General features: G+C 40.0%; 1 protein-coding gene across 1 annotated transcript in view; it reads left to right on the forward strand.

The window, feature by feature from the left end:
* Positions 1-5,791: 5,791 nt before the first annotated feature.
* LOC121863495 (UPF0193 protein EVG1 homolog) overlaps positions 5,792-27,371 on the forward strand; it is a gene marked incomplete at its 5' end in the record, with an annotated part of 33,530 nt that continues 11,950 nt past the window's right edge. Inside the window, 1 exon segment of the mRNA XM_042362173.1 lies at positions 5,792-5,926. Within this exon segment, the coding sequence (XP_042218107.1) occupies positions 5,792-5,926 (135 nt within the window).

Consider the following 27,371-nt stretch of genomic DNA (forward strand, 5'->3'; position numbering starts at 1 on the left):
TATGTAATTATCGGACAACGCCCATTTCAGTTAACGCCACGTTTCCAAGAACGATTCTAAGACATTAATCGGCATGACTGTAGTTCTATACTAATTACATTTCATTACTTAATTATGATGAAGAATATAATTATCATGTACTCAAAACATTTGAAGAAAAATTTCTACAAAGATATTGCCCACTCAGAGTTCTTCAGGAAGCGGCAGTCAATTCGCAGCATCAGCGGCATATTGAGCGCTGGGTAGGGGTGGTGGGTCACTGCCCCGACAGGAAGCTCTCACAGTCCCCAGCCAAGCCACCCCAGGACCCGCTGCCTTATCTCCACCTCCAACACTCCACCACCACACATTCAGACCAAACGGTCCCATGAGGCAATCAAGAAGATGGACTGTATGAACCTAACATGCACCACGCCCCTCCACCCCAAGTGAGTACAGTAAAATACTCTTTAATTACCTTTACTCTGCTCTGCAATTTTTTCAGCTTTTAGCCAGTTGAGTGGCTCACACTGGAGGTAAGTACAGTACTGGACATGTTCGCTCTTGAATACACCTGAACCAGTTTATTGCAAGCGCTCACAGTTCTAACTCCAAAGAAATTAGCTCTGGCAGCTTTCTGTACCTGCATCAATTTTGACATCCCCCCATCACTTGGTTATAGATAGTTTTGAGTGATTGTTTCTCACTTCATGTTGAGACCAGACATCTGTTCTGATGGGTTCCTGCCATTTATTTTTATTTTTTTTTTTACTAACGGGATTAGCCATCCCGGGCATAGGTCCCGAATGAGACCTGTGGATTATGATATATATACTGTATATATATATATATATATATATATATATATATATATATATATATATATATATATATATATATATATATATATATATATATATATATATATATATATATATATATATATATATATATATATATATATATATATATATACATACTATATATACAGGTTATACCTCTCTAGTCTGGCAACCTCGGGATCTGACTGGTGCTGGACCATGGAAATTCACCCTTTTCCTGCATAGATAGTGACTTGTGCTTATATGCTTGGAAGCACTAGCAACACTTTCTCTGCATCATGGTCTCTTTGAAGACATATTGAAGGGTTAAATGTCGTATAGTAGCTTCTCAAATTTCGCGAGTTTTTAATTCTTAACGTATTTTATTGGAAAAAATAAATAAATAAAAATTTTGACGGCGGAAACTTGAATTTCGACGGGTTTGAACGGCCCGCCAACGTGCAGACGACGTGCATAATCGTGTAAACAGCGTCATTTCTCTTGTATACAAAAGATTCATTATTGTTTATTACTGAATGGCGTTTTTATTGAATTAATGTTTATGTGTGCAAAATGAGCAATACAATTCATTAATAATACGTTGAATATTAAAACACACGAGGAAATGACACAGCATTGTTTTCGTTGATTACAAAACCAGTGACTGACTGGTTCTACATATAAAACTGAAGAAAATAAGACCTTCGCTGTAGCTGTAGTAAAATTAATATGGTTGTTTTAAGTAATGTTATTTAATGTTAATAAATGGAACAATAGAAGTAGCTAATGATAACGGTAAAGAAAAAAGAGAGATCGCGTATGTAAAGTGCGCATGCGCACATGTGAAAACATATCGTCATTACTTTACATAAGAATATGAAAGCAACACTTATTTACTGTTCATATATATTTTAATTAATGTTTCTGAATTTGTTTTTATTGAATTAATGTGTGTGTGTGTGTGTGTGCAAAATTAACAATACAATATATTAATAATACGTGGAATATTAGAGGAGACGAGACGGCTGCCGGCATTGTTTATGTTAAAGCTTACAAAACCAGTGACTGATTGGTTTTACATATAAAACTGAAGAAAATAAGACCCTGATTTTAGCTGTAGTAAAATTAATGTAAAAAAAAATAATATGTTTGTTTGAAGTACCTGTAATGTTATTGAATGCTAATAAATGGAACAATATAAGTAAGCTAACCATAAATGGTAAAAAGAAAAAGTGAGACTGCGCGTATGTAAGTGCGCACATGTGAAAACATATCGTCATTACTCTACATAAGAATATGAAAGCAACACTTATTTACTGCTCATATATATTGAAGGGTTAAATGTTGTACTCTGAATAGACAAGCAGAGAGAGAGAGAGAGAGAGAGCAGCCGAACTGCCGGATGTAAACAAACCTTAATTTCCCGTGGCTTTTTTTTTAAGGGGATTAGCCCACCCGGGCATAGGTCACTGACCCACATTGGGGCCTGAGGGGCAAAAATGTAATACTCCTGTAATAATAATAATAATTCAGATAAAAAAAAATAAAACAAATAATAAAAGCTGCCTATCTACCTATTGGACAAACTAAAATCGTTTGGACCGTACTGAGTTTCCGGACTGCTGGTGAATGCCGGACTAGGAGAGGTATTGAACAACCTGTATATATATATATATATATATATATATATATATATATATATATATATATATATATATATAGTAGTAGTATAGCAGTATATATATATATATATATATATATATATATAGAGTATATATATATATATATATATATATATATATATATATATAGTATATATATATATATATATATATATATATATATATATATATATATACAGTAGCACCGCTTAACACGTCAATTGAACCCACAGGGCACCGTCATAAGTGAAAACCGCTAAGTGAACAACAGAACATATGGGATTAATTCCAATAGAGACTGGCCCGACCCCCAAACTCCACTTTTTGACGACACACAACTATGTTGTAGTAAAAATTTTATCTTAACTTTATGATGGTATGCACACACAATTAATAATTAAGAGAAATATCAATAATATTAGGTTTTTTAACACTTGCATTAGTAGAAAAGATGGCTGGGCACACGGGGATGGGGGGTTGGTTCCGAGGCAGAGGGCAGATTATTGGCCCTCACCTGTATCACTTGTATCAATTGTATCACTATCCACCACAGAGGCTTGCAGGGCCTCTTTGTCAAACCCCTCAAAGGCCATATAAGTCCATATCCTCACTATAATTATCACTATCACTGACTTGGGCCGGCTGTGGTGGGTGGCGGGTGAAGAACTCGGTAATGTTTTGATGACTGGGCGACCTTGTGCGCATCGTGCCCGCGCCGCTTCCCGCGTATATGATGGGTTTTGGGTAATTGGTTCCAGGTCACCGAAAATTTCCTAAATTCAACAAAAATGGTAGAAAAGTTCACTTACTTTGAGGTGTGTATGTAGAAGGCTCCTGGATGATGATGATGATGATGGGATTTGGAATGGGGGTGGAGGAGAAGGAAGAAGAGAAGGCATTGGGGTGGAAGAGAAGTCACCCCATGGCGCCATTTCACCCATAAAATTTTAGCTCTCTTGGCGTGATTCAAGATTATTTTCTTTAAATCAACACTGCACTGCATTATATATTGTCAATATGTAAAATATATTTCAAAATGACCAATAATTTGCTTGGAAACACAGAAAAAAAGCGTTTAGTTGAAGAGAGTCTCAAGCAAGATGTTACCTCCAGTGAAAACAGAGAGAGACTAACTCCTGTTTGCTGTGTTAAGAGGCTGGATGCCGCGCATTAAACTAGTCACTTTACCTTCAATTATGTTCAATAATTGTTAAAATGACTAAAAAATTGAATATTAAACTTTTAAAATTATTGAATAGTATAAACTTCTTGATATTTACTAAAATAGTAAGGAATTTAAGCCCTAGAACCGATTAATGTATTGGCGGACTGATACTAAAGCTGGTTGCCCGGTCAGTGCAAGCGATAACATGTTGAGGTCGGTTCGTAAGAACTTCGTTAACCGAATTTTTTTTCGTTAACCGAATTGAAGATCCTTATGGAAGGCAGTTCGTTAATCAAAATTACGTTAACCGAGGTGTTTAAATGAGGGGTCACTGTATATATATATATATATATATATATATATATATATATATATATATATATATATATATATATATATATATATATATATATATATATATATATATATATATATATATATATATATATATATATATATATATATATATATATATATATATATATATATATATATATATATATATATATATATATATATATATATATATATATATATATATATATATATATATATATATATATATATATATATATATATATAATTATAATTCGCTGTCTTGCAAGGATTCTAGCAATGCAAATTATATTCTCCTAACTTTAGTCTGTTATATTATATAAGATAAAAACTGTAAGCCTATAACTAGCAAACCCTGGCTGGGAAGAGGGGGGAGGTGAGGTGACAGTGACACGTTTGACAGTTGGCACCGAAGGTCTAGTGTAGTATTTATTTGTTTATTTATGTCTTTTAGATTGAGATTTTGTTTTTCCCTTATAAAATGTCACTGAACTGACTGGGGAGAATATAATTTACATTGCTGCCATTCTTATAAGATAGTGATTAATTTTGATATACAGCTCCTCCCGACTTACGACCACCCACACTTATGACCTGCCTCAGTCGTACCAAAATTTTGTCAAATTACGTATTTTCGAGTCCCAACGTCAGTACACAGACAAAATTTTTGTTTGTAATTCTCTTTAAAATGGCTATCAAGCTTAAAAGTGAGAGTTTTGTGGTGCTGAGTAGAAAAAGAGACACCGATTTTAGATTTTCTATGTATTATTTTAAGCATTTTCGACTTATGACCATTTCGACTTACGACCTGGATTTGGGTCCCTAACCCCGTCGTAAGTCAGGGAGGAGCTGTAATCGTGCAATAGTTTGCACTAGACAAAATATTTTTTAATAATTTTGTACATTATTTTGAGTACATGTACATTACAGCTTTGCCCTTAGGACAGTGTGTGCATGTAAATTAGTAAAAATAAATGAAGAAAGTTACATATATCGAGCCAAAAATATTAGTTGAAAAACTTTATGTAGACAGAGCTTGAAATGCAGGATTGGAGCTTTGGTGGGCTAGCGTTTGACACGTGTACGACCCATTTTTTTAATTTTGAGTTTGAAATTGGAAATTGTAGCCCAGCCCCCGGGGTAATCCGCGTATAGTTGATACAGCATAAGAAAAATACACGTAAGTTGCGAGTCTACTGTATATTAAAAGTCCACAAATTTGGTTCCAATTTTTATCTCTGAGAGAACATTTTTATTGTTGAATTCCATAGCCCAACCAATTGTTTTGCATAAAAGTATATTAACAATAGTATTCTGGCATCATCAAAAATGCCACCTGGCAGTACTGATCTTAAACATTTTCCCATACAGGCTGTGGCAAGTAAGAAATGACATTTTGACTTATACACATACACTGTACAATTCAAAAATACCATCTGACCTTATGGCCTCAGACAGGTGATAAAAAACTCTGTATCTCTTAGAATATTTGGTTCAGGACTGTCGATAGAGCTTGATACTTAGGATTTGCCGCTCCACTGACACAGCCCTGACACTGAGGAGTCTTTGGGAATGGGCCTCAGAAATGGTTTGACACTGATCAAGGAATTTCCTCTAATTACCTAGAAAGAGCTGGTGTGTAACTTTATTGTATCTTTAAGAGTGAATTGTTACCATGCATGGGCCTCAGAATCATTTAGGTTAAGTTAGGTTAGGTTTGCATTTCAAGAAAAAACACTGTACATACTGTAAATGGTTTAGTGGTCCATTTCTTGGTACAGTACTTTTCCTTTATTGTTCATTTTACAAGAGTTGCATTCTGGTGGCAGAGTATGGCCCTGGATCCAAGGAGAGGTGCCAGGAGCTAATGGCTTATGGTAAAGAGGGTGCCACCTTGCATCCTACTCCTGGCAGGAAGGTCCAGAAACAGGCCCATCACCTTCACACTGACCGCTTCACTGAACGTGAGTACACGAACTCATGTTAATGGAATTTATTTGTGCACTGTACCCTGTACTCTTATTTTGTATGGTTACATTCATTGTTTCTGTATATGTACTGTTCTGTACCTGTGACAGCCTGTATTCATTCTACAGGATGATTTTTTATTTGAGAACCCTAAATAATTCCCATACACTAAAAGTTATATCAGCTTGGAACCTAATATGGTGGAGTCTCATTTTGTGTGGGTATATCATACTGCTACACGTCTGTGCATCAGAAAGCTGCTCAAGCAATGCTCTTTAACATGTGTTAAAATCGTTATATTCTACTGTGGACCTTTACTCTAGACCAACTTTGGGTTACCAAATTAGCCTTCCAAAAATGACACATAATGTCACATAAACTGCATTTACATTATTAAATAAATATTGTAAGAAAGCCCAGGAAGTTAATTATGCAATACTCCCATGGTCTTCACCAAACACTAGAGGTGTGGGAACCTCTTGGAGACGATGGGGTGTAGGCATTCGAAGACTTCAAAATCAACTGCAGACGCTTGTAAAGCAACTCCAGCTTCATTACCAATCTCCAGAGTGGCAGAATCATCGTCACTAGATTCTCCTTGAATTGTTGAGGTGTGAAATAGGTGGTGATGAGAGCTTGGTGGTTGTGTTTAATATACTCCTGGTAATGTCACTTTGTTGCAGGCTGGATTCAGCACTCAATGTTGCTGAGAACTTGTGTCACCTGCTGCTGAGTCATACCTCCCTCGGTATTGCCACACCACCAACCACTGATTTAGCTTGTTGTTTTATTTTGAAGTCAAATTATATACTAATGTACAGGTACAGTAGGGTTGGGATATATAGCAACTTTATATAAAAAAATTTATATCGCGGCTACCAAAATTATCAACATTTTCCAATATATAGTGATAAATTTATTTACAGTATACTCACAACATTCGTGGGGTTATGTTCCTGGGACCTCACATAAAGCCAAAAACCGTATAAGTCAGAAACACTCCTAAAACCCCCCTAAACTGCCCCAAAAATACGAGTTGAAAAACTGTACGGTACTTAAATGTACAGTACTCTGAAAGACTAAAAATTTTATTTGTTGTGCAAAATATATGATGCCTATTGTAGCGTTGTGAATGTGGCCAGTAGTCTAATTTCTCTTTGTGTTTGTCTATTTTCTCTTTGTTTGGCTCACATACATACGTACATGTAGGAGATCTCACAATGAGGATGGAAACTCCCAATGGCGTTATCTTTATATATATTACAGTATATGTACAGAGCAGTCAGGTGCTGGGAAGTTGCTGCGTGGGAGAGGAGTTGCTGTGGAGGAGCTTCATTAGAGGAGGTCTTCCCTGCTTAATAGGGTGGTGTAGTCTGACCTTCACAGCGAGGCAGGGGAGTATTTATATCATTCTGCCGGATCAAGAGTTGAAATGCAAAGATGAGAAACGCTGCTGATTGGCTAAGATCAAGGCGGCAACTGACCAATCACCACTCAGTTCGAACACGAGGGCTGGTTTGTGGAACTCTCCGCTGGTTGGCTGGTAAGCGGATGGCAAGTGACCATCAGCAGTTGTAGGGGAGAGTATCCACTACACTATATTAGAATTATTCACTGTCTTGCAAGGATTCCAGCAATGCAATTTATATTCTGCTAACTTTAGTCTGTGCCATTTTGTCAAGTTTAGTCACTTTTATTGGCCTCCAGAACCTAACCCTATTTTCCCCATTGATTACGTGTAATTATATATCGCGATTTAGTATATAGCGAACATCCTTGGACCCTATCTGGTGATATATCCCGACCCTACTGTATACCTATACTGTGTATGAGAAACTTATGCCACAATACTGTACTTACCAAAGGTGGGCACATACAACTTTTCTTGCGCCGCAACCGTAACTCTGCTGAAATAGTTTTGCCGCACCCGCAACCATTTTCAAAAAGATTTGCCGCAACCACAACTTTAAAAATAAATGAACAAATTATAAAATAAAAAAAGCCGTTTTTTTCTAAAAACCAGTTTTTCTGATATGACCCAGAATGCGACGCTTAGCTTTAACCTAGGTATGTTAATGCCTAGCAATAATTCGCCAGGCCAACATACAGGCAATTAAAACATCTAATAATTACTTAATAAGTAATATTAGGAGGACACATTGCTACCTAGCATTTAATTGCAATTGTCGAAACCCCCTCCTTCACCCTCCATCGCACGCACTGCCACCTTCATCTCTTGCCTTAGAGCGAGCAGTAAATATAAGTCAACTCTCGAGGGGTGGAGATGGGTGGGTTATCAGCGTTGCATTCTGGGTCATATCATAAAAACTGGTTTTTAGAAAAAAACGGCTTTTTGTTCAATCCCAGAATGCGACGCTTAGCTTTGAATACCCAAGCAAGAGGTGGAGAGGGAGGTGACTTGCATTCAGGGCTCCGCTAACTTAGGTCCAGATTATGATTATAAACCGTGTAGAATATTTCCAAAATTAGGAACATTTACCAGAAGGTAAAATGTTAATTTACATATCTCAATTAGGATACTCACTTTATTATCGTGATGAAGAAGATCTCCATTTCCTAGATGTGACTGAGGCTCATATGCCGCAGAAAGGCCACAGACCCTGCTTATTTCCTTGTGTTATGTGCCAAAAATTTCTTGCCAGAGTCTGCTTGATTCACTAATTGAGATAAAGACTTAGTCATTTGACTAGAAGACAATTTCTTACCATCCCTGGATGAGGAAACATAAGGGCCTCGATTAGGGAATCTGGATAACCATTCCTGAAGATTTTTAACTGGGCACAATATTTGAGGAACCCTTGTCTCATCCATTAGGCATTTTATCCTAATAGGTTGAGCTTGGAAATCTTCCCTTTCATTTTTTCTAGGATCTCCGTAGGAAAAAGGGTAACATCCTACTCAGAAAGTACCAATAATGATGGATTATTGGAAATTGAAATCAGGTCACTTTTTCTCATACCTGTTGCTATTGCTAGAAGGAAGGCTGCCTTCTGTAGTAATTTATCCCTGTTCAGATTTATATTGTAATTAGGCCCCATAAGAAATTTAGTAACTTTTTACAGAGACCAAGGTGGGATTCTCTTTGGCCGAGGGGTTCTCTGAATGAAAAAGGAAAATCTTAGCATTTAATAAATCCTTGGGTTCAAAGTAATATTAAAACCCCAAGCCAGAGGGTCAGCCAATGCTGATTTATAAGATGCAATTGTCGATCCTTTAAGGGCTTTCTCGGAACAGAAATTCTAAAAATTCTAACACAACTGTTTCTGACAATGATTCTGGAGTTGTTGACTTGATAAATTGTTGAAAATGATTCCAAGCTTTCTCATTTTGCATGAAAGTTTGAAGTCTATGACCTGCTAATACTTGGTTAGCTATATTGGAATTACCCAACAACATATTTAAACTCCTTTTGAGAAACTCCAAGCATGAAGTGCCAAGGATATCTCGAACTGAGAATGTAGTTCCTGGTCTAGACATCCTTGTTGCAATTGTAGCGGATTCGGGCACCAGTCCAACAGATCCAGGCACCAAGGTTGTATGATTCAATATAGTGCAATTAAGAGGACCTTGCCTTGGAAGGATCTGAGTTTGTGAACCACTGTGGGCAATATTTTCACAGGTGGGAACAGATAGATTGAATTCCAAAGGTTCCAATCTAAGAATAGTGCATTTCCTCAGGGATTCGACCTCTCCAGAGATGCATAAAGTTGCATCTTGTGATTGTTAGGGAGGAAAAGAGATCTATCTTTGGAGTTACAAACTTCTTCACTAAACTCTTGAACTCTATTACCTTAAGGGACCATTCTGTTTCTGTCGATACTGGCCGGAGACGGGACAGTGCATGTGCCCAATTGTTTTGTACTCCCGGTATATAAGTTGCTTTGAGGTAAAGTGTTTGTGTTATGCAAACACTGAAGATTTTTTCTGACAGTTGTAGAAGGGGCCAAGACCTGGTCGAGACAAAACACTGCCCTTTTTTTTTTTTCTTTTTTTTTTTTGCTCACGGCAAACAGGATCGTTATATTCTGTAAATTTGGGTTTGCCGACAAAGGAATAGGACCACTGCTAATTCTTTTATATTTATGTGTTTGTCCCAAAGGAAGTTGCTCCACTTTCCTTGATTGAATTCCCCTTTTGAAGAATGGTATCCCCATCCTATTTTGGACGCATCCGTACAAACGACCAAACCTGTTTGAGGTGGAACCCAGGGAGAGGGACCGATTAGATTGTCCCAGTTTGTCCACCATAACAGATGATTCTTTATCTGAACAGGGAGAGAAAAAGTAACTTTTCTGTTTCTGCTTAGCAACTTCGAGCCCAGATGAGATAGTTGCTTTTTCCTTAACTTTCCCAATGGAACCACTATTGTGGCAAAATTCAACAGACCCATAAGTTTTTCCCAATCGTGCCAAGAAACCTTGTGCTTTACACAAAAGGCTTCTACTTTGTTTATCAAATCTGTTACTTTTGTTCCTGATAAACTGACTGACTGCTGATTTGTATCCCAGTGGAGGCTTAACCAATCCAACTTTTGATATGGTATTAAGTTTGATTTTACCTGGTTTTTCTTTAAACCAAGGTTTTGAAATAGTACTAGTGTACGTTGGGTCGCCCTTTGACAATCTTCGAAAGAGTTTCCCATTATCAGCCAATCGTCTAGATAAGCAAAGGTTCTTATGCCCTCCTTTGCAAGGATCTTTCTGGGAATATTTGCCAGTTTTGTAAAGACTTTTGGTGCAATTGTCAGACCGAATGGCATCACTGTGAATTGATCACTTAATTCCCCTACTTTGAACACCAGAAATTTTCTGTACCTGGGAGCAACAGGAACGTGATAATAGGCGTCTTCTAGATCCACTTTTGAGATCCAAGCATTGGGCGGAAGTAGGTGCCTCAGATGGTCGTAAGTGAGCATCTTGAAACTTCTTTTGGGAATAAATTTATTTAGGATTGAAAGATCCAAAATCCATCTTAATTTGTCGCTGCCTTTCTTGGGGACTGGGAATAGGCGAGACGTGAAACATTTCTCTGGCTGCAACGGTTCTATGACACCTCTGTTTAGTAGTTGACTTACAAATTTTGTAAGTAATGGGGTTGGTTTTTGACCCTTCTTTGGGGATGCTAGGGGAGGGTGCCTCAACCAAGTCCATGTGAGACCCTCTTTGATTGTTTTGTAAGCCCATATGGAAGAAGTCCATCTGTTCTCCCAACCCCCTACACGACCTAATTGTCTGGCTTCATTGGAAGGGGGAAGTTGCTGAGGTGGTGGAATAAGGTCTCCTTCCGTTTCTGAACAAACGGCCACCTCTATTACTTCTTTGATTATTTCCTCCTCTAAAATTTCCCCTTGGTTGATAACTGACCCGGGCAGCTGGTCAACAAATAAGCGCTACCACTTGAAGCATTATTTGTTGCTTGTTTCCTTAACTGGACTTTGTCTTAGGGCTTTCAACAAATGATAATGAGTTGTAATGGGAATATGGGATTCCTTGTAGAGCAGCAGCAAAACATTTGTCCACTTCTGAATTTTCTTCATAGTCCAGCACAAACCTAGTTAATAACTGACACATCATAATTGTGGGAATGAATGTTAAGTCTTTCAATAACTTAGCCCAGACTTCGTCTATTTCAGAGATCATCTTTGGGCAAATATCAGGCCAAGAAAGTGTAGCATTACCCTCCAAAAACAAAGAATGATGACCCAAAGTTGCATGTCCTTCCTCTCTCTTTGTATTTGCTGAGATATTAGGAAGCTTAGAGACATTTTCATAAAATATCTTGAATAAGGAATCCACAGATTCAGATGAATTGGTGAACAAAGAAGACTTAGCTCTTACCAATGTTATCCATGGCCTGTTAGAATCAACCTTACACTCAATATTATCCAGCAACTGTGTGTCAGTCGACAGCAGCCTGTTTCCACTCGCAGTAACCAACACTTTTGCCCCAGGTGGAAGTGGTTGCCAAGATGTGGATAGGATGAAGTCAGTCTCAACAGGTTCTTCCTGCTCAAGAGGCTGGATACTATGATTAGAACCAGGCTCATCGTTCCTGATCCTGGAATCCACTGAAATCAGATTGAGTAGATAGAGGTTTCTGTGGACTTCCTACTGCCTCACAGTCTGGAGGGTCCTATAACTTATTTTTCTTAGCAGGAGCAGTCTTGTCTAAGTGGGGATTAAGTCTTTTACCTAACACCAATAATCCTAAACTTTCTGCCAACTTGGGATCTTTCCATTGTTGCACATTCAAAAATTTACTCTTCAAGGCCTTATTCCACCTATTTTTAATTTGTAATTGCAATAAATCTTTCTTATCACCTGTAGCTTGATGAAATTGAAAAATTTGATCATAACAAACTGAACAATCCATTTGTGAAAATAGGTTATTTGAGACACAGCTGCCATGAATTATGCAAGCCACATGAGGATCTATCTTAGTAATCCAAGTGGCTCTACATTTTTTTATAATTACATGTAGTATGGCCCCCTTGGGTCTTAGGTGAAAGTACTACTACTGAATTCAATTTCTTTACTGACAGATAATTCCTTGTATGTAGTGCCTGAGCTAAACTTTCTAGTTTTTGTAGCTCATCACTCAATACTATCTAGGAGGACACCATGAGTCACATCATATCATTATAAAAATATAAGGGAGAAAACATTTTCTCCCAAACTTAATCAGTATGACTCAAAATTATCATATTATTAGTAAGTTAATTCATTAAGATCTCTTATTGTTATATAAGTCACTCATTTGACAATTATAAACAATTAACTCACCATGACGTATCTCTCTCCCGACTCTTATCTCAAGTATCCCTTAGTTCAATGAATTTTTTTTTTTTTACATAAAATAATTTCATTTAGAACAATTTATTTAGAGGGATCATCAATATCTCTATTTGCTGCCAATCAGGGGCACAGACATTATCCCCCAAGTAATAACTTAAGCGAGAATCTCTACTTGCGCACTATCACCCGGCAGGGTTGACAGTGCTGAGTCGCTAACATAGCACTCTATTCGCAACAGCATTCACTATTACTCTAGCAATACTTATTGGGTTGAGAATTCCACCCTGAATTGTTCTCATATAACCCATATAAGGATGTAAAGTCCATTTCAACATAACTCTAGATTGCTAGGAAGACCGGAAGGTCAACATTCCGGAAAGAACGCTATGTCTAGCAGCCTCGCTCAAGTTCGCCTGGAAAGACTAAACCCGCTACTGAGGACATCAAAAATAAAGTTATGAAGAGAAAACTCAAATCTGGTCTTTATGCTGAGAGCAATTTTATTTATAATACAAGAAAACCGAGGGCGGAAGCCCAAAGGTTTTTTGTGAACGAACATAAGAATAGGAAGAGAGTCAGTCATGGCATTCATACTAGCACGTGAATAATTAGGACAAAGAAAACTGTAAACAGTCTACATATATATGTATATACTGTATAAATAGATTATTCACATATTCTCTTTCAGTGAAGACGAGCCCGGGAGGGCGCAGCGACATTCACTGAGTGACTTAAGGGCAAGGGATAGTCACATCGACCTAAACGACTTCACAAAGAAGACGTGTTGTTGTCGCCATGACTGACCAGAGATCGTTTAAGAAATTATCCCAATTACAATAATTGAGAGACATAACAAAATAAAAGTCACTCTACTTCCTCACTGTGCTAATAAGTACAAATACCGTAGATAAAATCCTCGCGGAGCTTAGTATTTCAGCAATTATAACACAAATTCGTGGAGCTCTCCAATGTGTTTACTTATAGCTGAATCGCCAGGCAAGAGATGAAGGTGGCAGTGCATGCGATGGGGGTTGAAGGAGGGGGTTTCGACAGTTGCAATTAAATGCCAGGTAGCGACGTATCCTCCTAATATTACTTATTAAGTAATTATTAGATGTTTTAATTGCCTGTATGTTGGCCTGGTGAATTATTGCTAGGCATTAACATACCTAGGTTAAAGCTAAGCGTCGCATTCTGGGATTGAACAAAAAATGCCTATTTACAAGTAAAACAAAATATAATTAATACAAAAAAGTTAATATTATCAATATCTTATTAGAAAAAAATGTCTCACTGCCACTGGCCTCAGTCTCGGTGGACTGGCTGTCAACAGTCTCGTCAGTCACTTCAACTTCCGTGTCCATGGCCTGGTCGGCAGAGGCAGGATCACTGCTGCCGGCCACAGACTCCTCCTGGTCACAAAATGATCCATAATACTAGTAATAACAAGAAACAAAACAACAAGAAACTGACGCCATAACTGCAGTGCTACTGACTGCCTGACTGGTTATGACATGAATCATTCTTCCCTCCCCTTCCCTCGCTGTAGTTGCCAAATTTCATCTTTCACATTAACTCTAGTTTCTAGAGTTTATGTGAAAGATGAAATCTGGCAACTACAGCGAGTGAAGGGGAGTGAGGGAGCGACGGAAGAGGGGGGTCGGAGAGGGTCTCATCTGGTTTACAGTTCAGAAATATGCTGCCCGACCTGTATCATGTGTATGCTGACTCATTTCGTCAGAAACATAGATTTTTGTAATGCGCGGCTCTAGGGATGCCAGTTTGTTTATGCGGTCGTATTCCAATTTTCAATTATTGCCGAAAAATTTTGCGAGTTGAGCTTGAAAATGCTTGTAAAAGTTGTGCCGCAACTCTCTGGAAAAATATGCGGCGCAGCTGCCCACCTTTGGTACTTACATTCGTATGTGGAAGTCTGGAACTTCATGAAGTGGTGCACTGAACATAGGGAAATATCTGGTTACTGAAGCATGGGTGGATCATCAGGATCACTGGTGGAAGAGAGTGGTGTAGTGGCATTTGGTGGAGAGGTGGGTGGTGGAGTGGCGTACGACACTCACAATGTCATTCACATCCTTTACTGTGGACGGAAATCCCTGAAAGTTATTCATACACTCAGGCCATAGGGTGCACCAACAAGCATTCACTGTTTCTGGTTTGAGTTCATTGATGCTTCACTGATGTTGGTAATGCAGTCTGCAATGCTGTACTTCTTCCAACACTTGCTAACATCAAGGTCAGGGTCTTCATCCATGGCACTATGGATACGACAAAAAAAGCGGCGTGATTAATATGCCTTGAAGGTATGTATTACACCCTGATCGAGAGGTTGGAAAAGAGCAGTGGTGGTAGAGGGTAGGAACACCACCTCCGTTAGCCTGGTGCATTGTTTATCAATAATAACACCTTGAATTCCATCTTCTTGGAAGCAAGGTATTTTTCCACTTCCAGGACGAAGCATTTATGGAACCAGTCCAGGAATGCTTGCACAGTTACCCATGCCTTTTTGTTTGACTGCCAAAACACTGGCAAAAGGTTCTTGTTTTTTCCTTTAAAACCCTACGGTTTGCTGAGTGGTAAAGCAAGCCAGGCTTGATCATGTAGCCAGCCGCATTGCCACAGAAGATGAGAATGACTCTGTTCTTGGCTGCCTTGAACCCAGAGGCACACCTCTCCTGCTTGTTTATGTATGATCTACCAGGCATTTTCTTCAATATAAACGAGATTCATCGGCATTAAACACTTGCTGTGGGCTATAGCCTTTCTCTTATATTATTTTCTTTAGCTTGGCAGGAAATGTATCTGCAGCTGTGTGGTCAGCTGATGTGGCCTCTCCAGTCATCTTCACATTATGGAGCGAGAATCTCTTCTTAAAATTCTCGAACCAACTTTTACTGACACTAAAAGTTGGTTCAGTCACTGCACTAGCCCCTTCACGACCTGTTGACTCGTAAAAATGCGCATAAAGACTTTTAGCTTTTCGCAAATCACGCTGCTGTTGATCGGAACATTTTTGCGGAGCTGGTCCTCAATCCAAATGTTCAGTGCTTTCTCAGTTTTCACTATGTTCTTGTCATGAACAACCTGTGCCACTTTAGCACTTAAAGGAGCACTAGCTTGAACAGAATCATGAATTACTTGTTTATTCTTTCTTATGTACCGCACTGTGGATTCGTTCACACCAAACAACCGACCAACTGCAGCAGCACTCACCCCCTCTTTTAACTTGTCTAATAATTTAATTTTCTTTGCCAGAGTCATCACTGACTTTTGCCTTTTCTGTTTCACTCCACTATCACTGACACTATTCAGGGCAATTTGTACAAAGAAACACAAAAGTTTTGAGAGTATGACACAGGATGCTAGGTTACGGGTACTGGGTGAGGGCAAACAGACGGAGACTGAGATGCCGCTGGCGATTAAGGTGACTCGTTGCGCATACTAGCCACCAGGGCCACCAGCTGCTTACTGCAAATCTTCAAAATTACGAATCGTAAACCCGCGAATGGCAAGGGTCTACTGTATATTGTATTTTGTTCTATTATTTATTTAATTCTGTATGTTATATTATTTGTCATAAAACATACACCAAAATACAGTGAGTTCTGCTATAACGCGTGTTTTGATAACGCGAATTTGCTCTAACGCGATTTATGAATTAGGAACGATATTTGTATAACGCGAACGCTTGTTTGCTATAACGCGATTTTTGCTTACTATTTCTCCAATTTTGTGGTATTAATTGCGAATATGGTAAAGAAGATTATCTCCAAGAAGCGTTCTGGTGATAGAATTCCCGGTGATGATCGTAAAAGAAAGGATATAACACTTGAAGAGAAGCTCGATGTTATCAACCTCAAAATCACCCTTCTCCCCCATCAAGTTACATTCATATTTTTTCAAGGTAAAGTGTTACTTTTACTGTATGATTTCATTATTAGATATGAATGTAACATTTATTTAGACTGTGCTATCCTTTGTGTTAGGCTAACTACTAAATTTTTTCGATTTCGAGTAATCTGCACCTTACCCTATTTTCTCCATAAGCCCTGTTATTTCTATTACGCGATTTTCTGTAACACGATATTTTACAAGAACACAATTATCGCGTTATAGCAGAACTACCTGTAGGATTGATCATATGATCATACAAGAATACAGGGCGTCCTCACTTAATGTCGGGGTTACATTCCTGAAAACGTGACATTATGCGAAACAACGTTAAGCGGATCAATTTTCCCTTTGCGAAATAGATAAAATACGGGAGTTACGTTCCCCAGCCTCCCTTTGCCCCATGGAAAAAGTTACATATACAGAAAATCAATGCCATTTCTATAGAAAGTAGCATATAGAACTATAGTACTAAGTTTGTATTGGTACTTACCGATGGGTGGAGGTGGTAGAGCGAGTGTGTGGTAGGCAGTGGAGCGAAGGAGAAGGATGGTGGGAAAGGAGGAGGAGGAGGAGGAGGGTGGTAGCGGAGGAGGGCAGGAGAGGAGGAGGGTGATGAGTCACTGAGACTCTGCGGCTGCTTCCTCCTCCTTCTCCTGACTGGGGTTCCTCTGCCGCTGCTTGCTCCTCTTCTGTTGTTGGCGGGAATGTCTCAGCAACAACCGTATCTGAACTGGCAGCTTCACCAATCATCTTTATGTTGTGGAAGTTTTACCTACGCTTAAATCATTGAAACCATCCTCGGCTGGCCGTAAAGGTCTCTTCTTTCAATTCTCCACCCTCTGTTTACTTCATGTCGTCAAACAAGGATCTGGCCTTATGCTGGATAACCATAAGGCTCACAGGGGCATTGCGTTGATTCTGGTCCTCCATCCACATTGCCAGCATCTTTTCCACCTTCTCTATCACAGTGCTTCTAGTACGAGTCATCTTAGTGGCGCTCAGAGAAGAACCACTTCCAGCATTAACCTTAATCTTGTCAGCACTGGTCCGGATAGTACGCACCGTTGTGGGAGTTAGACCAAGCGCAGCGGCTATGTCCACAGCACATTCCCCTTTTCAAATCGGGTTAATGCGTCCATTTTCGTAGCAAGGGTAATGGTCTTACGTTGCCTCTTCACTACACTAGCATCAGTAGCACTTGATGGGTGCTTGGAAGCCATTTCAAATGGTTATAGTACAGTTTTAGAGCAAAAACACTTAAGCACTCACGAATGATGTGAAGTCGTAACAGAACTGGCTTGGCGTCGCTGTGACGTTCCGCGAGTGATGGCAGCGCACCGAACTGAGAGAGCGTAGTATGGCCAGACAAGAGCGGGTGATGCGCCGTAGAAAGTACCTCCGTGACAACGCAAAGGACGTATTATCGGATCACCGGGACGTTAAGCGGATTTTTGGTCTCTAAAGTTCAGCGACGTAGTACCGAAACAACGTTAAACGGGACGATGTTAAGCGAGGACTTACTGTACACTCAGTCTCTCACATATGTATAAATACAAGCTTTATATCTAAGACAGAATTATGTAAAGCATTTATGAATCACAGCCTCTTTCAAATTCATTTTAGGTACAAGTATATGCAAAGAGCAACTGACATCTAATGGAAAGACCAACCCCCTGAAGGAAAGGTGGGGGATAAGAGGATAAAAGGGGGGATAAGAGGGTGAGATGGGTGGTCACGGTGCTAATGGACACAAGAAGATCAAAGGGAAAGTCCGCTGTCATGGCCACTCCCATCTGATCTGACTTGACGTCATCTCACCTCACGAGACCTCTAGGTATGTGACCGCATGGTGTCTCCCCACACCCACACCATACCCTTCACGGCTCCACCCATACCATACCATCCACCCTCACAAATCTTATACTATGGTTAATAATTCATTAATTAATTGAAAAATATATGATTAGTTTGCGTGTAACGAATAAATATATTTTTTCAATTGTATTGGAGTAAAAGTATTAGAAAGTCATACTTAAGTAAAAGTAAAAGTACTAAAAAAATTTATTACTTTTTAAAAAGTAAATAGCCAAAATTTTGAATTTATTTAGTTACTTTGCAACTCTGATTAAGGTTCTTAAGTTCCCTTGGTTTAATAAGCTGCAATTCGGGGATCTATAGATACATCCAACATACCATAGTTTAATTTTACACCACTGCAATTCTTCAAAAGTGTCCTTCCCCTGCACTCTCACCTATCTGGTTCTAAGGTCCTGTCTAGCATAAATAACAACATCCCTCTTCCAAGTTGCCTGAGAAAGGTTCATAAAAGAGTCATATCCCTCTATACAGTATTAAATTCACAACCCTCCAGGTCGATCCTCCTGTTCTTACACAACACTTCAACAGCGCCTATTATAGCATATTGGCAGGTCTTGAGTAAGGTTTCCAACTCTGCTCTCTTGTCAAGAAAAGTGTCAGTATTAGTGTATTACATGACTCTCAAGTAGGTAACAGTCCTCATCAGCGACTCCGAGCTTGGTAAAGGCTCCGGCCACCCACTTTTCCCAGCAACTGCCCCGTTTACTAAACTCACTAGTCACCATATTTTGTAGGGTGTGTGGGAGTGAATCATGGGCATTAGATGCAGGAAATAAGTACACTAGTATCCCAGCATTCACAAAGGATAGATTCCTGGGACGCCTTCAAATGTAGAATTTTGCAAATAACAGCCTTTATGGATACTGACTTGGACAATTTTATTTATCATCTGATATTCATGATTTTTACAAATGTTGTGTACAGTATATCTAAACAGTATTGATTAAAAAAATAAAGAAATTCAAGAAATTTCATGTTGGCATATCTCTGCCATCCCATGAAGAATTTTCTTGCAAATTATTTATGTGATAGTTATCAACATAATTAACGAATTGTTGGAATTACAGTTGTACCCCACTTAACGCGGTCAATTGAACCCAGAGGGTCCCGCGTTAAGTGAAATCCGCGTTAAGTGAACAACAGAACATATGGGATTAATTCCAATAGAAACCAGCCCGACCCCCAAACTCCACTTTTTGACGACACATAACTATGTTGTAGTAAAAATTCTATCTTAACTTTATGATGGTATGAAAAAACAAGTAATATAGAAGAGGTTAGGTTTGGAAAGATAAAGGTTAACATAGGAAAAATAAAGAATAGGCTAAAAAACGAAAAATTTTGTGGAACACTTACGGTAGTAGAAGAGATGGGTCGGCATACGGGGATGGAGGCTGGTTCCGAGGCAGAGGGCAGATTACTGGCCCTCAGGTGAATCACCATTACTAGGTGAATCAGCATCACTGTCACTTACAGTTGTCAGGGCTTCCCTGACAAATCCCTCAAAGTCAACTTCACTTTCACTATCACTGGCTTGGGCTGGCTGTGGTGGGTTGCGGGCGAAGAACTCGGTTATGCTTTGCTGACGGCTGGCTTTGATGTTGTCATGATACACCGTGATGTACGGCTCCATAGCCTGCACCAGTCGGGTATGGAAGACTTCATAGCGTTCATCGTCATTGTCGCGGGAAAGGACGGACTTAATTTTTTCTGCAAACTCTATGGCACACTTAATATCACTATGACTTAAACTAGGTTCTTCGGAGAATGACGCACCTTCTTCCTCCTCTTCACTGGCGTGTTCTTCTTCCAACATCTCGTCGGCAGTCACTTCAGGATCTTTGATCACCTCCAGGATGTCTTCATTGGTGGTCTCGGAGAAGCCTTCAGCTGTAATATTGAGCGCAGCTTCTCTGGCAAGGTCCACTGCTACTGCAACAGTCTGAACCTGACCAGTCACAGGTTCACTCCTCCTCTCACCTGGTATGCCATGCAACACATGTCTCCATGCGTGACGAATCGTAGCAATAGTCAGCAGATCCCATGCCTCCACCAAGAAGTCTACAGCTTGTTTAACGTTAAACTTCTTCCAAAATTGTTTGACGAGAAGTTCTTGAGTCACCGCCTCTTGTTCCTTGTCCTCGTCGCTTTTGCTCTCGCTGTCGGTGTCACCCAGCTTACGCAACTCATCCTTGGTGTTGGTAGAGTCGTTCAGGAGCTTGAACTTCTTTGCAGAGTACGCAGCTTTCACATTGCAGATCAACTCCTGGTCCATGGGCTGGATTAATGACGTAGTGTTGGGAGGAAGGAAGACCACTTTTACGTTGGGGTGACGATCCATAAGTAGGGGCGAGTGTCCAGGTGCGTTGTCAAGGAGCAACAAAATATTGAATGGAACATTCTGTTGCTCGCAGAATTTCTTCACGTCGGGAACAAAACAGTTGTCAAACCAGAAGAGGGACAGAGAAGAGGACATCCACGCCTTACGTGCGGTTAGCCAGTGGACATTAAGCTTGTTCATGTCCATATTCTTGTAGGCGTGCGGCTTGCGGGCTGTGTGAATCACCGATAACTTTGGTTTACAGGTACCGGAGGCATTGGTGGTAAACAGGACGGTGATGCGTTCCTTCTGCAACTTCCGACCCCTTACCTTGCTGGCAGACTGGACAACGAAGGTCTTGGAAGGTAACTTTTTCCAGAAAAGACCAGATTCGTCCATGTTAAACACCTGGTCGTCACTGTACTGTCCTTCCTCCATAATCTCACGTAAGAACGGAGGAAAATCTCTAGCCGCCACACGGTCAGCACTCGCTTCCTCACCACCAATGTTGATGTTGGTGATCTTGTTCCTCTTCTTAAACCTATGCAGCCAACCAGAGGAAGCATTGAAGGGTTTGGGCTCTGCAATTCCCAGCTTACGTGACACTGCTGCGTATAGCTCACGTGCGTACTCCTGCACTGAGCGCGTGTCCACCGCCATGTTGCGTCGCGCCTGACGAACCAAATAACTCACCAGCAAATTTTCCACTTTTGCCAGCACCCTGTTCTGGCAATACCTGATAGATGAAGCACCTGCAGACTTTGTGATTTTCATGTGCTCTTTGATCTTGGCTGCATCCTTCTTGATCGTACGAATCGTAGATTCGTTGACGCCATGCTGGCGCGCGAGATCAACTTGCCGTCTTCCTTTCTCCAAATCTTGAACAATTTGGTACTTCACCTCGTAGCTTAAGAACGTCGTGTCTTCTTTGGCTTAGTGCCGCTGGGTCCAGGTAAGGAAAGGTCTCTCTCTGGGGGCGGTGGTGGTCCGGCGGAAGCCATTTTACGGAACAATGGATGCGCGTTTACACGGTGTGGCCTTGAGGGATGAAACTGCCGCAGCTAGGTCAAGCATCGTCTCTCCTCCCTCCCTCCCTCCCTCCCTCGGGGTGGTCACGTCATAATACTTTAAGCCAATTACAGCTAGCAGCAGAGGGGGGTAGGGATGCATGGCCAATCACAGTCCGATACGTCATATGACGTCAGTGATAACGCAACAAAGACACACACTGCGCAACCTTACCGCGCCGCTTGCCCATGCGGAGGGAGGAGGAGGGAGAGGCAGGCAGGCGGGCGGGCAGGCGGGTGGCGCGTGGCGCGTGGGCAAAATCTAAAAATAGCGTCTCGAGCCGGACACTCACCGCGTATATGATGAAAAATTCCGCGTTAAGTGAAAGTTCAGCTCTGGCGAGGCACCGCGTATATGATAAAATGCGTTAAGTGAAACCGCGTTAGGCGGGGTAATACTGTACTTTATTTTTATTTATTTTTTGTATTTAGCAAATTATTATTTTTATATTTTTTGTTTTATACAATATTCAACCTCTCATAATCTACTTTTTTAATATAAAAAAAGAATGGCCAACAAATTTTTTTTATTTCTTTGGCCTTTGAAATGAGACCTTATTTTTTTTAAATTGGCCCATAAATTGTGGAGAAATATCTGAAAATGCCATAAAAAATCTATTTTGGGTATGCCCTGGAGCAAGGGCTGCGGCGTTATGAAACATATACGTCTGACCACTTCCACAGTCGAGAGCATATTGACTTCCCCAGCTAGTCCAGCACCTCCTCCATCCTCCCTCCCTCTCTCCACATCACAGCAGCATAACAAAAAGATGCCAGATAACACCAGAGAAAACAGAAGTTGGTTATCTTTTCTCGTTTATTTCTATGAATACTATTTTACTAGAGGTTGTTAATATGTCTCAGAATGACCTAGAGCACACACGTGAGGGGGGGGGGGCGCATTTAACTGTCCATTTAATTGCCTCAGGCAGTTTCCTTAATACCTTATCTCTAATATTATAGTGTACCATAAATTAGGGACCAGAAAAAATTTAAATTAGAAAAAAAATATACTTAGGCCCTCTAAATACTACACAGGTATGTACAGTTACTCTATACAGTTGTATTGCATGTTAATAAAAAATAAATTAAATGAAAAGCAAGTAAATGTGGTGTGATGTTAGGGAAGTCAACTGGCTTGCAGTAGTGGCGACACATCGTCTGCTGCCTGCCTCACACGGCCCGTACAGTACCACCACCACCACCACAGCGCCATCAACAGACACGCACAAACGCACACCTGACACGCAATGCTGTGAATGAAACAAGCGTACATACTGAATATTAGGTTTTCCTTTAACAAACTTAGGACTGGGAAGAATATATAAATTACCCAATCATCAGTGTAATACTGTATCAACATTATGGGAGCAAAATAATTAGCAGTGTTACTTACGTATATAAAGTGTACTTTTCTTACCTCATAATAAGCTGCTGTAGACACCTCAGTAATGATACTGAAGATATTACTGCTCCTCCTTTAAGACATAAGAATGGAGGAAACTGCAGCGGGCCTATTGACCCATACTGGGCAGTCCCGTTTATACCCAACCCCTATTGCTCATATAAGCATCCAACCTATGTTTGAAGTTATCCAGCGTATTCGAGTTAATGATGATATTTGGTGACTCGTTCCATTCATCCACTACTCTGTTTCCAAACCAGTGTTTACCTATTTCACGCCGAAATCTAAATTTGTCTAATTTAAAATAATTGTTACGAGTTCGCTCCTGGTTGGATAGTTTGAGTACCTTTGTAATGTCCCCTTTGTTTAACCCTGACTTCCATTTATACACCTCTATCATGTTGCTCCTCACTCTACGTCTCTCGAGGGAGTGCAAATTAAGATGCTTTAACCTGTCTCTGTACTCAAGGTTCCTAATGCCTGGGATTAGTCTTGTCAATCTCCTCTGGATTCTTTCCAAGGATTCTATATCCATTCTGTAATACGGTGACCAGAACTGAACTGCGTAATCCAGGTGAGGTCTCACTAGCGCTAGATATAATTTTAAGATGACCTCGCTAGTCTTGTAACTAACACTCCTTTGTATGAACCCAACTACTTTATTAGCCTTGTTACGAGCAAAAACACATTGTTTACTTGGCTTAAGATTCCTACTTATCATTACTCCTAAATCTCTCTCACAGTCGGATTCCACAATGGCATCATTGTTCATCTGGTAACTGGTTTCCCTGTTTACATCTCCTATACTGAGTACTTTACATTTGTCCACAATGAATTTCATCTGCCATTTTTCCGACCATTCGAAAAATTTGCTTAGATCTTCCTGTAGTTTTGCAGAGTCCTCGTCAGATTTAATTACACGTCCTATTTTAGTGTCATCAGCAAATTTACTTATGTTGCTGTCTATGCCGATATCTATGTCGTTTATGTATACAGTATAATAAATAATAATGGTCCAAGTACTGAGCCTTGGGCAACTCCAGTAGTGACGCTGCTCCAATGCGACTTAGTGCCGGTTTATGATCACTCGCTGTTTCCTGTCCCGTAACCACGCCCTAATCCATTTAAGGATATTACCTTTGATGCCATGCGCTTCTACCTTTCTAATTAGTCTTTCGTGGGGGACTCTGTCGAAGGCTTTGCTAAAGTCGAGATATACCACATCATAATTTTGCCCCTCGTCCATCGATTCGAAAACTGATGAAAAGAATGTTAATAGATTAGTTAGACATGAACGCCCGCTTGTGAAGCTATGTTGGGAATCATTGATCAACTTGTGCTTCTCCAGGTGGTTTCGAATAGAGTTTGAAATGATTGATTCTAGTAATTTGCCTAGTATTGATGTTAGACTGATTGGGCGGTAGTTAGAGGATAGTGATCTATCCCCCTTCTTGAAAATCGGTATTACATTTGCTATCCTCCAGGATTCTGGTACTACTCCTGTTTTTAATGACATGTTAAACAACTTTGCTAAGGGCATACTAAGCTCTTCCTTACATTCCTTTAATACTCTGGCAAATATCTCATCGGCACCAGGTGACTTATTAGGCTTCAGTTTGTCTATTTGCTTATTAACACCGTTACTAGTCACTACTATCTCGCTCAATTTGTTTTCTTCACTATCTCTAAATAGAGTCGGTGCCTCGGGTATCATGTTTAAATTTTCGGTGGTGAAAACTGTTGAAAAATATTTATTCAGATTATTGCTCATTTCTCCGTCGTTATCAGTTAGCTCGCCGGTATCTGAACGTATTGGACCAATCTTATCTCGTGTTTTAGTTTGATACATTTGGTAGAATCCTTTGGGGTTTGTCTTCGCCTCCCCTGCTATAGGGGGCAGTGAAATTTTGCTCAAAGCTGCACTCTTCAGGCATTGTTCCTTATACATATCTAAGACTCCATGCCAAATTTGAAGCTGATATGTCGAGGTTTAGTCTGCCGCATTTTCTACTGAAATTTTTAAATTTACCTACAGTACTAGCCAAACAGCCGCTGTGGCGGTGCAAGGTTCTGTTCAGTGTTTATCAACTTTTTTTCATATCTCTTATTTCATTTAAGTTGTCTTGTTGCAGATGAGTATGGTGCTATGTTTATATTGATTATCAGCCTTTTCTCATTTCATTTCTCAATGTTGTGTTACTGTACTGTAATGTAGGGGAGACCTGGGTAAGTTGGCGCACTTGAAATTATTCAAATAGTTACCATTAAGCAGTTCACACCGCAGGATCACCACGTGCTTCCTCAGTCACCCATAAGCAGTCATTCTGAGACGCCGCACGTCTTGATTAGAGTGGGGGGAAATTGATTTTGATGCTTTTCCGCGCAGTTTTTTATCACTATGATGGTAAACCAAGTGGTCCTGAGCATTGGCGTGGTCCCATTGGAAAGCAGATCAAGGAGTCTTTGTCTGAGCTTCCAGTTGTCGCCTTCCAGCCAGTCAGTTTCCCTGATTTCCCTGTGTTTAATGATGAAGTGGAGAAAGATCTGTCCTGGGATCAGAAATACCTGTATAGGATTTGTAAAGGAGTTATCACAGGTGTTGTTGAAGATGACTTGGCTGCTATTGAGCCAGGTCCTCCCTGTGTGTCAAGGTGGAACACCTTATGGAGTAGAATCCTCAGGCTGTATGTAGCAACATCAAGACCCAGCCATGAGTTGAAAAGAATTGTCATTACAATAATAAAGTTCAGTGCTCCAATGTGGTTTTACATCAAGATACACCCTTACGTAACACACGGCTCAAGGAACGTATTCCAGTCCCTGCTATATATGAAACACCTGAATAGTGAGGAGGAGACGATAGTGAAGAAGGCTGTCCAGAGAAATGCATACTTCGCCCACACAGATCAACTTCTTCTTGGTATGTGTGCAGATGAGGACATGACTGTTAGAGAAAAAGCTGTCTCAATGATAAGAAAAATTAGAGAGGAGAATCAGCAAAAGGAAGAATGCACTGGCAGATCTGAAGAGGAGGAGGAAGATTCTGATGCTGCTGTTGACGAGAATTTGTTAAACTATACTGATGAGGAGGGTAAAGATGGAGATGGGAATGAGGATGTGCCTCCTGTAGTCAACATGAGAAAGGTGGTGACTCCGAAACTAAAGTGGCAAGCAAAAAACTATCATTCCATGATTAACTGGAGGAATGAACTCAAGACTGAGCCTCCTTACATTGCTTCTCTGTCAAATCTACAGGTTAATGACATTCTTGAGACACCATTAGTGGTGCCCAAGTGGCCAAACAGCACTCAGGCGGTCGAGAGAGGCATAAAAGTGATGACTGAAGCTTGCACTGAAGTGACGGGATACGAATCGAGAGATGGATATATTAGGCAAAGATTATTGTCTAGGAAAATGATGCCAAGGTTCCGCACAAAAAAGAATTTCAATATGAACTTGTAATGATTTTCTATACGGTGTACCTGTAAAATAACATGTGAATTAAATCGATGTCACCCATGTAAAATTTATCATTATCCTGGAAAACATTAAATGACACCTAATTTTTGGTATACACTAAAAGTTGACAAAAAGTCGTTCGCGATGCGGCAGGGTAAGTATGCATGAAATGGCATGAAATTTTGCACAGGTGTTTGTTACAGCCATACAAACGATGCCTGAAAAGTGCAGCCTGCAACTCAAATAAAAGTGTTTTTTCCCTGCCCCCTACCCTGCTATCTTCAGTTCATAATTCCTCTTTGCTTTTCTTATCTCTGGACTGAGATCATCCAGATTGTCCAATAAAGGGCTGGCAGGTAAGGAAGCCATATTGGTGGAGTGAAGGGAAGAGACAGGCTGTGAGCATGGTAGGGGTGATGCAGATGATGCTGAGCTGGTTGGTGAGGAGAGAGATGGGAGTGGTGGAGGGGGGAGTGGGTGGATCTCGGTGTTAAAAACATTGTTACTGTATTAGCAATTGTTTGGCTTTTCTTTTTAGTTCTCTATAAATTTCTTGATAAGTTTGTAAAACATTCTCAATATTCC

The sequence above is a fragment of the Homarus americanus genome, unplaced genomic scaffold, assembly GCF_018991925.1.
Source record: "Homarus americanus isolate GMGI-L3 unplaced genomic scaffold, GMGI_Hamer_2.0 scaffold48026, whole genome shotgun sequence".
NCBI lineage: Eukaryota > Metazoa > Arthropoda > Malacostraca > Decapoda > Nephropidae > Homarus > Homarus americanus.